At 33.8% G+C, this 15,735-nt stretch overlaps 1 protein-coding gene across 1 annotated transcript in view; it reads right to left on the minus strand.

Annotated features, from left to right (window-relative positions):
• LOC111055836 overlaps nt 1-733 on the minus strand; it is a 9,481-nt gene extending 8,748 nt beyond the window's left edge. Inside the window, exon 1 of the mRNA XM_039438418.1 lies at nt 577-733. Within this exon, the coding sequence (XP_039294352.1) occupies nt 577-632 (56 nt within the window). The 5' untranslated portion in view covers nt 633-733. The remainder of the gene's footprint in view (nt 1-576) is intronic.
• Nucleotides 734-15,735: the final 15,002 nt, after the last annotated feature.

Raw genomic sequence — 15,735 nt, forward strand, 5'->3', positions numbered from 1 at the left:
TTCCTAACCATCAAAACACTTCCGGTCTTCACTGTTGAAAATGATCGCTAGATGATTGAAAGTACTCCAGTCAGTAAGTAAAAGTTTTTAATATTTGCTCAATAATCGACTGCATCTCGTGTTCAAATACATAAAAAAGTGTGTTAAAATTGCTACTTGCATGGGAGAAAAAATTCACTGGCAATTGTCCATTGGTATATGCATTGGTAATTGTTATCAATCATATTGATACTTTAAATAATTATATAGGTAATTAGTAATTGGTGTGATTGGTATTGGGTACATTCACATGTTATAGGAAGGTAAGGGGCAAAACAGATCGGACGAGAAAAAATATAAAGCAAAATTTTAAGAAAGTCACACTTTTCCAACGCTTGTATATCTGGTCGGTTGGTGGCACAAGTCTAAGATATTCTATATTTAGAGTAAATGAATGTGAATCAGAATATATGGCCACTTTTCTTGTGACTTGAGATAAGCGTGAAATCATGCACAAATTATTGTTGTAAAGAAGAATTAATTATTATCGATATTGATATCATTATTGTTACAATATTTTGAATGAATGAATCCTACCGTTGACTTCCAAGGAGCAGAAGAAGAAAGATGCTCTGAACTAGTAACTTGAACATATCTCACTCTTACACACGTTGTCACTGTAATGATCGCTTATTTTGAAAAATATTACTTTTATATAACTCACCGGCACTGTACATAGTTTATCCGTCGATAAAGTGTTAATAACGAAGCATGAATCATGCATACGCAATGATAAGAATCGGAAAAAGTTCTTATCAGAAATTATTCGGATGTTGAATTAAACATTGCTGTCAGATATATTAATAGAGAGTACAATATTGTTCCAATGAACTAAGAACTCGGTATGTTATCTATTATATTGGAACGTTTCTATTGATAAAAAGCTTACTGGTTTTTGTTGCTTGTTTTTGGGTTTCCCCATCTTAAATCATTTACGATGGGGGAAATATTTGTAGCTTGAGTAGAAAAAAGGTTCAGTAGAAGATGAGTTGTGTCAAAGGTTTATTTTTTTCAAAGTTGTGTCAAATTAAACTGTACTGTTGTCAAAATAGTTGACCGAACGAAGTGATTGACCGAACAAAGTGAGGTCTAAGATTCAAGTCGACGGTTTGGCATTTCTCTTAATGTTTAAATGTTTATATGTTTATATGTTGCGCATTTACGGCGAAACGCGATAATAGATTTTCATGGAATTTGACAGGTATGTTCCTTTTTAAATTGCGCGTCGACGTATGTACAAGGTTTTTGGAAATTTTGCATTCCAAGGATAATATAAAAGGAGAAAGGAGCCTCCTTCATACGCCAATATTAGAGTAAAAATCATACTATAGAATTATTCATCATAAATCAGCTGACAAGTGATTACACAGATGTGTGGAGAAGCCAGTCTATTACTGTATTTGTATAAGGTCTATAGTTTCAATCAAAGACATTGAAGAGGTATGCATCTTTAAGCTGGGTTTACACCAAAGTTATTAACAAAATGGTTATAACTTAATCCTTATAGATTCTATTAGATTTAACGGAAGTTGACAAACACATATGTTCATCATGTGTATGATAAGTTATGTTCAATTTAATATAATCTATAAGGATTGAGTTATTTTTTTAATAAATTTGGTCTAATCGCAGCTTTAAGGTCTTTCAATATTTTGTTTTGCAGTCATGGTATTATTATGCGTGCCCATCAGTATCAATATTCTCACATTCGAAAAAACTGATTTAATAGGTGAATAAAAATAAACAAATGAACTTAATAATGCTGGAGAAATTATAATATTTTTGATGCTAAAAAATTAATTTTCATCAGATAGAAAGATCACACGGAACTGGATGAATTATATCATATGGAATACAAATTCAAACGTGAACTGAGTTTGTTAACATTTAAAACACTTGACATCAGGTACTTGTGGATGAGAATACAGCGTGAGGTCTACTGTTCACAGAACTACTAGTTCAATAATGATTTATTAACTAGCAGTTAATCATGAAAAATAGATTAGATGAGTTAATTTTCCTTTTTGTGTAGTTGAGAAGTTGATATTGTGGTAATTATTCGTATTGAATGAAAAAGACTAAGAAATTGTCAAAAAACCACTGATTTGATAACCACTTGATAATTAGAAAGACCGGTTTCGGTTATTACACCATTGTCAATCTCTGATAAACTAAAACTAAAACTTTGACAATTTCTTAGTCTTTTTCATTCAAGTTCATTTTCCCTATTTCTATCACAATAGGCCGACCGGTGTAGTGATCTGGGTGTTGCACCCATACACTCATTCCTTCAACCATGCACAGGTGAAAGTTTAGGCTATACAGTATCATTAGCATTACAAGAAAAGAAAAAATGTTATCCCCTCAATTCCAAATAGGAAAACTCTAATTTTCAGTGCTCTGAAATTCCAAAGGTTAGTTTGCCAGCTTTTGAGATTATAGAAAACTTATGAGATTCAAACAACAAAATTGTAATAGCCCATAACTGTTGGGTCAATGCCTGACCTCAATAGTTATTATGAATTGATCTCAGCATGTCAAATTCCATTGTCATATTTACTTCCTATTTATGCAAACAGAAAACATAAATTGCTACACTAAATCATCAATACAAAACTGTTGAACATATAACAATTAATGATATTCAATATTTATTATTCAATATAACAGTGGGAAGACCTCTCAAAAGATCATTATTTCATAGCTGGAAATGAAAGGAATCGCACACTTTTACAGGGTCAAATATTTCACATAGAACTCAATACCCCCTCGGTGAAGAAAGAAAGGCCATATTATATAAATATTGTTCAATTTATGAAGATACCAAGCGATTGCTTCTTTGATAGAACGTTAGCGAGTTCTTACTTTCGACTCAAAGCCAAAGTCGTTGTACGTGTGTACGTTGTACGTTACTGTCAGATTGTGTGACTGTTTGTCTGTTTGTAGCCTACATGTTTGTCCGGATGTTCTACAATAACTTTCGAACAATTTGATCAATAAGCTTCAAATCTTGAACATATATTTTTTCGAACCTCATTATGGATCAAGTCCGTTGGACAAACTTGAATAAACTTATTCAGATACCTTCTTACAGATGATGAAATTTTCGAATGACAGTGAGGGATTTGTTCAATTATTGCGCTCTCTGCATTTAGACCTAACACTTCCTCATAAAAGCTGCTAAACCTCCATAAAATCTTAAAACCTGCTCCCTTTATTGATTTAAAAGTTACTCCTCTAATTGCATAATCAAAATCTATGTGTATAGAAAAACTCAGTATGACCTATCAGCAATTCTTGACCTCTACCAATCAATTCGCTAATGAATTGTTATTCATGTTGTACTGTTGTGTGTGTGTGTGTGTGTGTGTGTGTGTGTGTGTGTGTGTCTGTGAACATGATAACTCAATTCCTAATTAACCGATTGACTTGATTTTTGTGTGTTGGTCTGTGTGTGTGTGTGTGTGAGTGTGAGTGTGTGTGTGTGTGTCTGTGAACACGATAGCTCCATTACTAATTAACCGATTGACTTAAGGTCCTAAGGACTGAGTTTAAATTTTAAACTTAAGGTCCTTATACCATGAGGATCCAACAATAAGAAATTCAATGGAATGCAATTCAAAATGGCTAAAAACCATGTTTTTTAATGTTTTCTCGAAAACGGCTCTAACGATTCTCTTCAAATTTATATCCTAGATAGCTATTTATAAGCCCTATCAACTGACATGAGTCTCATTTTTGTGAAAATTGCAGGAGCTCCGTAATATTCTCCAGAAAAATTAATTTTGTTAAATTCCTATCACGATTTTCTCAAAAATGACTTGACAGATTTTTTTCAAATTTATACCCTGTATAGTTATTCATCAGCTCTATAAACTGGCATGAGTCTTCTTCCTGAGAAACTAACAGGGGGTCCACCCCATCCTTGATAAATTGACTTTGTAGCCTCCTTCTCGTGCGTGAGGTAAGTAGGTAGAGCAGTTTATACAAAAGAATACATAGTCGATATTTTATTTGTAGAACAGCTGTTTTGACGACTTTAAAAAAAATCTTCAAATTTCACAATAAATTATTGACACAAAGGAAAATGTACACTGAAAACAATATAGCCTATATACAATAGTATCATCGTAGTTTTAAATATTAGCCGCCAATGGGCATTATGTTTTTCCCCTTTAAATTATTAAGAATGAGGCTTACAGTTCAATGAGCAAGGAAAGTTGTGTGAGTGTACCACACCAGATTTTTCATGAGAAAAATCGCTGAAATGTCTCTGGAATCAAACTCTAAAATGAAGGAAAACTTTGTCTTGGAATAAAGATTCCTCATCTTTAAATACCTGTATAAGGAGAATTTCGCAAAACTCGAAGGTAAGCCCATATAATGTGACCTTGAGAAATTGGGTCAATTTTCTCGAGATCAATTTTCTTGAGCACAATTTCCTTGGATCAGTTATCAAATAAGCATTCCATCCTCAAATTGATTAATAATTGTTGCAGTTGAGATTAAATTATGTTTGATTAAATTAAAATAATGTTGTCGTTTTTAATGGAGATGTTTCATTTTAATTAATAATAGAAACGTTATGAGTCTATCATTACGTATATAACCAACATCATCTTACTCAAGAATATCCAATAGGCTATCGTCCTTGATATCATTGTTATAGTCCTTAATTTGAGATTATAAACCAACGCATCACGTAAGGAGGAAGGAAATGGTCTACTCTTTTGAAGATCTAAATTATTTTCCATTGCAATTAATCTCTGAAATCTCTCACAATCAGGGATCAACAAAAAAAAGAAGAAGAAAAAACTTGGACTGGTGATAAGATAATGCGTTTCATTCACGAGGACTCAAAAGAATTCAAGGGAAAGCCGGCGATATGGGAGGGTCTCAGTTCGTCGGGAGTTCATATCATCCTGCCTATATGGTTATTTGATGAATACAAAGACCTTAAAGATGCATAGACTCACTTGCAGCGCTAGTGTCTTACTTGGAATTGAGATAGGCCATTGAGGGGGCAACCTATAAAATTATTACATACCAATGTAATCTATAATATTACAAATATATAGATATAATATCTCGTGCTAAAATACCCCAATGGCGGCCTTCAATTTCAAGTAGGCATTGTGGGTCTATATCTCTTTAAGGTCTTTGGATGAACATAGCCCAAGAAGGGGAGCTCCTCAGATTAGCTTGATTCCAATCTGTATTGTCTATAAAATTGGATGAACATAACCTAAAAGGTTCTGTTTAATACCGTTTTAGAGGAAAAGGAAAGATGAGGAAGGTTAGGGTTATTGTTTCTGAATAGCAATATGTTGATATCATAATCAATTTCATAATGATTTCAGACAATGGAACAAACAATGAGAAGTAGGAATGCAGTACAAAATGAATATCACCTCAGAATGTTTTGCTTGATTATGTTTTAGATAAAAGGGTAGGTGAGGGGAGTTAGGTTCTCGCTTTTTAATGACAATATATTAGTTTCCTTAATGCCCGGTTGCAGAGTCGTTCCATAAAGTCGCCCATAGTTAACAGCGCGGAATTAACTATTTAACAGGCATATTTCATTGCAGAGGCTGTTAGGTATTGCTTTGCCGATAGCTAACAGCCCGCCAATAAACACGTTTTTCCGTTGCAGAGACGAAAAACCTACAGGCGGATGACGTCATCTGAGGCTACCAATAACTAAAAGTGCCATTTATTTAAATACACAAAATCGTGCTTATAAATCCACTATACGGTCACGCCAAGAGTATTTTTGGTTATGTTGACTTATTTGCATGTTCTAAAAGACAGAAGAAAATGGTCATAATTATATTATAATAATAGTTGATTATATGTCATTATAATAACTTTAAGTATTTGAAACTGTAGATAGAGTGTAAATAAACTGAATAAAATATCATTGACTATTCGAGTAGCTTAAACGAAGATGTAATACTATCTTTAATGAATCGTATAAGTTAATAAATTTGAATAATCAATTATTATCAATTTTAATAATAAGCACCGTAAGCAGAGTCATTAGAAATATTTGTAAACTGGCTGCTTTGCTTCCAAGATATATCAAAATGCTAGAAGGCAATAAAATGATTCTGGTCAATTTTTTTTTTAATAAATATTAAACAATAATAAATACACCAGTCACTCATTTTACTTCTATCTCTAATCTTATTTTACTTAATTCGTTCATTTAGCTATCAAAAATTCAAACTACCTTAACTGAAAATAATTACAAATTAGTCTGCAGTTTACGATTTCGATTCGAACCTCCAAACATCAACAACATAATAAGCAGAGCAGACAGCAGTGTTGTGATACCATGCTGTGACGTCATCCGACTGGAGGTTTGGAAGAACAGTTCACAGTGATTCCCTTCCCGTTGCCAATACATTAGTTGGATAGAAGTATACCACGCAAAAAGTGGTATGAGCAGCAGTGTGACTTATGTGTGTGCCTTATCATAGCCATAGTTAAAAGGGGTCTGGCAAACGACTCTGCAACGAACATCTATTTATGGGCGAGTTGTTAACTAATGGCTCTGTTAACTATGGGTGACATAGTTAACCGTGCATAAGAATGTTCCGATAATAAAACCGGCAATGAAAACATTGACCACTCACCTGATCCTGGATGAACTGAGACACAGGATGAAATGAACTTCACCACGCCCAATTCACAAATCAATATACGCCTATCACTGCCATCTGTTCTCACAAACCTCAACTACATTAAGCTTTTTTCTACTCAAAATTCCGTAATCGATGTTTTCTAGACTCCATATCTCTATTCACATAGAATTTATTCGATAAAGAAGTCCCTCACTAGATTTTATGAGATCCAAACTAATTGACAGTATAATTTTTAATGATTAAAGTATGTGGGGTGATGAGGTAAGGGATAAAACATGTCCCACCTCTCACTGGAGTAACTGTGTAGAAGGTGAGATAAAACATGTACCACCTCTCGCTGGAGTAACGTCGTAGAATTCCCTCACCTGTTCACACACATCATTCCATCATTTCATTTATTATTTTTACCATTAAGACATAGAGAATAGTACAAAAATTTTTTGAAGAATCAAACATCCTAATCCCCCCAATTATTGGGACGATGTTGGTTCATCATGTCATGAATAAATCTGACATAGAACTATGGCAAGCAAATTGAATTGCTCTCAAAAAAATAGTCAGAAATAATTATAGAATGTACATTCTAGACTTACTGGGAATAGTGTGATAAAGTGGTGAATTATCATTACTAGTCTATTATAGGCCTATCAGCCCTCAAATTGATTAATAATATTGAAATTAAATTAAAATCATGTTGTCGTTTCTACTGGAGATGTTTCATTTTAATTAATAATGGAAACGTTATGAGTCTATCATTACGTATATAACCAACATCATCTTACTCAAGAATATCCAATTTATAAGCTATTGTCCTTGATATCATTGTTATAGTCCTTAATTTGAGATCATAAACCAACGCATCACGTAAGGAGGAAGGAGATGGTCTACTCTTTTGAAGATCTAAATTATTTTCCATTGCAATTAATCACTGAAATCTCTCACAATCAGGTATCAACAAAAAAAAGAAGAAGAAGAAAAAACTTGGACTGGTGATAATGCGTTTCATTCACGAGGACTCAAAAGAATTCAAGGGGAAGTCGGCGATATGGGAGGGTCTCAGTTCGTCGGGAGTTCATATCATCCTGCCTATATGGTTATTTGATGAACACAAAGACCTTAAAGATGCATAGACTCACTTGCAGCGCTAGTGTCGTACTTGGAATTGAAATCGGCCATTGAGGGGGCAACCTATTAGATTATTACATACCAATGCCTTTGTAATCTATAATATTACAAATATATAGATATAAATATCTCGTGCTAAAATACCCCAATGGCGGCCTTCAATTTCAAGTAGGCATTGTGGGTCTATATCTCTTTGAGGTCTTTGGATGAACATAGCCCAAGAAGGGGAGCTCCTCAGATTAGCTTGATTCCAATCTGTATTGTCTATAAAATTAGATGAACATAACCTAAAAGGTTCTGTTTAATACAGTTTTAGAGGAAAAGGAAGATGAGGAAGGTTAGGGTTATTGTTTCTGAATGGCAATATGTTGATATCATAATCAATTTCATAATGATTCAGACAATGGAACAACTAATGAGAAGTAGGAATACAGTAGGAATGAATATCACCTCAAAATGTTTTGCTTGATTATGTTTTAGATAAAAGGGTAGGTAAGTGGAGTTAGGTTCTCGCTTTTTAATGACAATATATTAGTTTCCTTAATGCCCGGTTGCAGAGTCGTTCCATAAAGTCGCCCATAGTTAACAGCGCGGAATTAACTATTTAACAGGCCTATTTCGTTGCAGAGACGTTCTGTTAGGTATTGCTCCGCCAATAGTTAACAGCGCGCCAATAAACACGTTTTTCCGTTGCAGAGACGAAAAACCTACAGGCGGATGACGTCATCTGAGGCTACTAATAACTAAAAGTGCTATTTATTTAAAATGCATAAATCGTGCTTATAAATCCACTATATGGTCACGCCAAGTGTATTTTTTGGTTATGTTAACTTATTTGCATGTACTAAAAGACAGAAGAAAATGGTCATACATTATAATAATAGTTGATTATATGTCATTATAATAACGTTAACTATTTGAAAATGTAGATAGAGTGTAAATAAACTAAGTAGAATATCATTGACTATTTGATAAGCTTAAACGAAGATGTAATACTATTTTTAATGAATTTTATAAGTTAATAAATTTGAATAATCAATTATTATTAATTTTAATAATAAGCACCGTATGCAGAGTCATTAGAAATATTTGTAAACTGGCTGCTTTGCTTCCAAGATATATCAAAATGCTAGAAGGCAATAAAATGATTCTGGTCAATTTTTTTTTAATAAATATTATACAATAATAATTTCATAATGATTTCAGACAATGGAACAACTAATGAGAAGTAGGAATGCAGTACAAAATGAATATCACCTCAGAATGTTTTGCTTGATTATGTTTTAGATAAAAGGGTAGGTAAGGGGAGTTAGGTTCTCGCTTTTTAATGACAATATATTAGTTTCCTTAATGCCCGGTTGCAGAGTCGTTCCATAAAGTCGCCCATAGTTAACAGCGCGGAATTAACTATTTAACAGGCCTATTTCATTGCAGAGACGTTCTGTTAGGTATTGCTTTGCCGATAGCTAACAGCGCGCCAATAAACACGTTTTTCCGAAAAACCTACAGGCGGATGACGTCATCTGAGGCTACCAATAACTAAAAGTGCTATTTATTTAAATGCACAAAATCGTGCTTATAAATCCACTATACGGTCACGCCAAGTGTATTTTTGGTTATGTTGACTTATTTGCATGTTCTAAAAGACAGAAGAAAATGGTCATACATTATAATAATAGTTGATTATATGTCATTATAATAACGTTAACTATTTGAAACTATAGATAGAGTGTAAATAAACTGAATAAAATATCATTGACTATTCGAGTAGCTTAAACGAAGCTGTAATAATATTTTCAATGAATTGTATAAGTTAATAAATTTGAATAATCAATTATTATCAATTTTAATAATAAGCACCGTAAGCAGAGTCATTAGAAATATTTGTAAACTGGCTGCTTTGCTCCCAAGATATATCAAAATACCAGAAGGCAATAAAATAATTATTCTGGTCAAATTTTTTTTTAATAAATATTATACAATAATAAATACACCAGTCACTCATTTTACTTCTATCTCTAATCTTATTTTACTTAATTTGTTCATTTAGCTATCAAAAATTCAAACTACCTTAACTGAAAATAATTACAAATTAGTCTGCAGTTTACGATTTCGATTCGTAACCTCCAATCATAAACAACATAATAAGCAGAGCAGACAGCAGTGTTGTGATACCATGCTGTGACGTCATCCGACTGGAGGTTTGGAAGAACAGTTCACAGTGATTCTCTCCCCGTTGCCAATACATTAGTTGGATAGAAGCATACCACGCAAAAAGTGGTATGAGCAGCAGTGTGACTTATGTGTGTACCTTATCATAGCCATAGTTAAAAGGGGTCTGGCAAACGACTCTGCAACGAACATCTATTTATGGGCAAGTTGTTAACTAATGGCTCTGTTAACTATGGGTGACATAGTTAACCGTGCATAAGAATGTTCCGATAATAAAACCGGCAATGAAAACATTGACCACTCACCTGATCCTGGATGAACTGAGACACAGGATGAAATGAACGTCCAATTCACAAATCAATATCCGCCTATCACTGCCATCTGTCCTCACAAACCTCAACTACATTAAGCTTTTCTCTACTCAAAATTCCGTAATTGATGTTTTCTAGACTCTATATCTCTATTCACATAGAATTTATTCGATAAAGAAGTCCCTCACTAGATTTTATGAGATCCAAACTAATTGACAGTATAATTTTTAATGATTAAAGTATGTGGCGTGATGAGGTAATGGATAAAACATGTCCCACCTCTCACTGGAGTAACTCTGTAGGAGGTGAGATAAAACATGTACCATCTCTTCCCGTAACTGTTGACACACATTATTTCCTCATTTTTTTTTTTATTTCATACATTTACAAACACACATTTTTGAAGAATCAACATCCTAACCCCCCCAACTATTGGGACGATGTTGGTTCATCATCATCATTACATGAATAAAGCTTACATAGAACAATGGTTAGCAAATTGAATTGTTACCATAAATAGTCAGAAATAATTATAGAATGTACATTCTAGACTTACTGGGAATAGTGTGATAAAGTGGTGAATTATCATTACTAGTCTATTATAGGCCTATCAGCCCTCAAATTGATTAATAATATTGAAATTAAATTAAAATCATGTTGTCGTTTCTACTGGAGATGTTTCATTTTCATTAATAATGAAAACGTTTCGAGTCTATCATTTTATTTATTTTTTTAATTTTCTCCCTGGAGACTCTTTAAAGAGTATAGGAAATCGTCAAGGACTATTTGTCAAAAAAATAAAGGAATACATATAAACATAATTATATTAGCCTATATACATCACATTTCACAATGTATATTGCAATTTAATCCTCCCAAAAGCCTCATTCTCCATCCATAAATTCTTGAATACTGTAGTAAACCCCGTTTGCTAAATATTTTCTCAATAGCTTTTTGAAAATATCCTTATTCTCATTTTCTCTCAAAGCTGACGGCAGTTTACTCATAAATTTCATACCCATATAAGAAGGCTTATTTTCATACTGAGCTGTCCTGTGGTATTGTGCAGAAAATTTACTCTTATTTCTAGTGTCATAATTATGTATGTCACAGTTTCTTATGAATTTTTTATCTCTTATATACATGATCACTTCGAAAATGTACAGTGCAGGCACAGTTAGTAGTCCTAGATCTTTAAAATACTCTCTGCAGGACTCTAATGGCGTAAGACCTTTAATCGCTCTCACAGCTCTCTTTTGCATTCTAAAGATTCTATCTAAATTTTTGAGACTGGGGCCCCCCCAAACCAATATTGCATACCGAATATGTGACATTATGAGGGCATGATATACTGTACATGTTAAGATAGTGTTCCCAGTACCTAATATTGAAATCTGCCTGAGTGCAAACACTCCAGATGATATTTTACAGCATAAATGATCAATATAGTTATCCCAAGACAAGTTCTGGTCCAGCAAGACACCTAGAAATTTCACAGACAGAGGTTGTTCAACATTCACTCCATTTATTTGAACGTTTATCTCTTCAAGATCTCTATAATTATTTCTATGTTTGGACTGCAAGAACTGCGTTTTAGTTTCGTTCACTTTGAGGTTATGTTGACTGAGGAATCGGGCTATGTACATGTACATGCCACATTGACAAAAGTATCTAATTCTAATTTTGCTGCATCCTTTGCACTACAAATGTAGGATGTGTCGTCAGCATACATCAAAACCTTACCACTTGTATATAACTTGCATTACGTATATAACCAACATCACCTTACTCAAGAATATCCAATAAGCTATCGTCCTTGATATATTGTTATAGCCCTTAATTTGAGATCATGAACCAACGCATCACGTAAGGAGGAAGGAGATGGTCTACTCTTTTGTAGATCTAAATTATTTTTTATTGCAATTAATCTCTGAAAGCTCTCACAATCAGGGATCAACGAAAAAGCTCTATCATAATCATCATTGTTTATGATGAAAAAAGTTGTTGATGCTTCCTAATTCAATACTTGAATGTGTTGGAAATTGCGTTCGTTCAGAGTTTGTAGCTGAAAGCTGATAGTTTGTACCAGTTTATGGAAGACGATCATTTTCCACTAATAACTCTACATAACCTCAAATGAAGTCATATTTCAGAACACAACAAGTTCAATGGTTTAATTTATAACAAGAGTCGTGCATGATTGAGTTATTATCGTTGAAGATAATCGATTGAGAGCGTTATCAGCGGAGAAAAATTACTCAACGACGTTTGATCACGAACTTGAAATTAGGAGAACTGCTAAACAAAATGGCGTTTGGAATGTTTTTTTTTATCGTGAGGAAAGGTCAAGGGTGGTTATTTTTCAGGTGGAATAATTTATCTGGATTTAATTATCACCTTCTTTGTCTACCGTCTCAAAAACAAAATCTTCTCTCTCACAAATGAATGAATCAATATTCAATGACAATGTTACTAGATGAATAAATTTTGATTTTGAAACGGTTCATCGGAACTAGAATACGAAGAAAAAGAAGAAGAGGAAGAAGAAGAAGAAGTTAAGAAGAAGTTATCTCTCATCATCATTCGTCTCAATACGAACAAGCCTAAGCTTTTTTGGGCATCACCCTCAGCAAAAATATTACTCAACACCGTGAAAAAGAAGAATTTTGTGAATTAATCTAGAATATGCAATAATTCTGATAGGTTATGTACTATTTTTTCCAGTTGATTGAACTGATAGGAGCATGAAAATATTTCCTGAACTATATTGTGAGGTCCACGTTATGATGACAGTATTTGATCAACATAAAGGTGCGTACAGATATAAGCGCCGCGAACATGAGCAATTCACTTTCAATCAGCTGACTATTATCTGTATTTTTACAGAAACGGTAAGATACAGAATTATATAAAAAGCTTGGCATCAGCTGATTAAAAGTGCATTGCTTATGTTCGCGGCGCGTAAATCTGTACGCACCTTTTGACTAGTTATACACACATTGCTTTTTGGAAGAACAATTTTTTGCATTCCTTATGAATTCTACCAGGTTGAACGGAACTTGATGACAACATTATCTGTTTAATCTGATAGAATTTATAATGACGGCAATAAATTGTACATCCAAAAATCGATGTGTGTGTCTTCAGTGTTGCTATCCTTGTCTATCATTCAACAAAGCAGATAGCGCTATCCTTTTCTACCTTTGCAACATTGTCAGATCGCTTTCCAATACTATAGGAACATAGTAGATTAACGAGATATTTGCTTTCAATAAACAAAATTTATGAGAATTTCGAAATATTTTCATTCTGATTGTGAATATAGATGTTTAGTATGGAATGTTGAATATTAATGTTTGAATGTTTGAATGTTTAAATGTTTAAATGTTAAATGTTTAAATGTTTAAATGTTTGAATGTTGAATGTTTGAATGTTTGATGTTTGAATGTTTGAATGTTGAATGTTTATATGTTGCGCATTTACGGCGAAACGCAGTAATAGATTTCATGAAATATGACAGGTATATTCCTTTTTCAATGTGCGTCGACATATATACAAGGTTTCGGAAATTTTGCATTTCAAGGAAAATATAAAAGGAAAAAGGAGCCTCCTCCACGCCAATATTGAAGTAAAAATCAGATTATAGAATTATTCATCATAAATCAGCTGACAAGGATTCCACAGATGTGTGGAGAAGCCGTCTATTGCTGTATCCCATAAGGTCTAAAGTTTCAATCAGGTACTTGTGGATGAGAATACAGCGTAAGGTCTACTGTTCACAGAACTACTTAAATGTACCTCACTATAGGTCGTTTGTTTGTTAGCTTACTCTGTCAACATATCCATTTTTTATTTAAAATGCATGTCTATAACAATAAGAGAAGGTCAGTAAAGATAATGGTTGGGTGTGATTTTCCCAGGTATATGACTCATGGACCAAACTGAATATAGTTGATATCTGCGTAGGTGATAGATTGGTACAGACATGTTATATCATAGTGATGCAAATAATGTGCATAAAATGCATACCACACTCCTGTCATACTTTAACCGACTATTTAAAATGGTCTTATCTGATTTGGTTCACGTGAAATTGATCAGGATTGTAATTTAACCGGCTTTTGTGCAACCGGGCCTTTGTGAGAGGATTTTTGCATTCCACTGGGAATTAATCTCGATCAACTGTGATTAGTTAGAACCTTTCTGTAAAACTATAAATATATTATAATTACCTCTTTCGTAATAAATTTTCGATTCTTTTGTACTCCTGAGCAAAGCTGGGTCCCCAGATATTTATTGTGTAATGGAGTGGGACCTTGATCAAGGGTAGTCCTGTATGATCTAAGATCTTAAAAGATCTGAAGAACTTAATTCTCTGAGATAAGAAATCAACATTGTCCCATCTTTGGGAGAGTGGAATGATGATTTTCAAAAATAGATTTCTGATTTCTACACACTGCACAGCACGTCTAAGTTGCCCTGCATGCTGTGGTTACACATAAGTGACGCCGTGACGCGAAGATAGAGTGTACACCAAAGATCTTAAAGATTATCTCTTGAAAGATCTTAAAGATTATCTCTTTAAAGACCTTAAAGAGATTGTACACCAAAGACCTTAAAGATTATCTCTTTAAAGACTTCGGAAAGATTTTACACCAAAGACCTTGATGATCTAGATGATGGTCTAGACCTTGATGATCACCCTACAGATGATCTCTGTAAGGTCTTTGGTGTACAATCTCTTCAAGGTCTTTAAAGAGATAATCTTTTGGGTATTTGGTGTACGATCTCTATTTAGTGTACACTTCCGTTCAATTCCACCAGTTCCAGCATTTCAGAATGACTCCAGCGAGAGCTGGAACCTAAATTGCACATTATCTCACGTCCCTTACCAATTGAATCAATCGAAATTATACTGTCTACTAGTTTGGACCTCAGGAAAGGCATTGAGTGAGTTCAGTATTGGCTAGGTTCTATGTGAATAGAGATATAGAGGCTAGAAAACTAGGCTGACGGAGTTTTGAGTAGAGAAAAGCTTAATGTAGTTGGTGTTTGGACCAACAGGTGGCAGTGATAGGCGGATATTGATTGAAAATTTGCGCAGGCTTTATGGGGTGCAAAGGAAATTAACCTCTCTCATGAAACCAAGAAATTAAATTCAAAATCAGAGCTGAGTCGTCTTCACTGTCAGTAGCACACTGATAATGGTCCAAGATGCTTCTTCTTCTCTTCTTCTTCTTCTTCTTCTTCTTCTTCTTCTTCTTCTTCTTCTTCTTCTTCTTCTTCTTCTTCTTCTTTCTTCTTCTTCTTCTTCTTCTCTTCTTCTTCTTCTTTCTTCTTCTTCTCTTCTTCTTCTTCTTCTTCTTCTTCTTCAGATTAAACAGATGATGTTGTCATCAAGTTCCGTTCAATCTGGAATAATTAATGAGGATTGCTAAAAA

This window comes from Nilaparvata lugens, chromosome 11, assembly GCF_014356525.2.
Source record: "Nilaparvata lugens isolate BPH chromosome 11, ASM1435652v1, whole genome shotgun sequence".
Classification (NCBI taxonomy): Eukaryota; Metazoa; Arthropoda; class Insecta; order Hemiptera; family Delphacidae; genus Nilaparvata; species Nilaparvata lugens.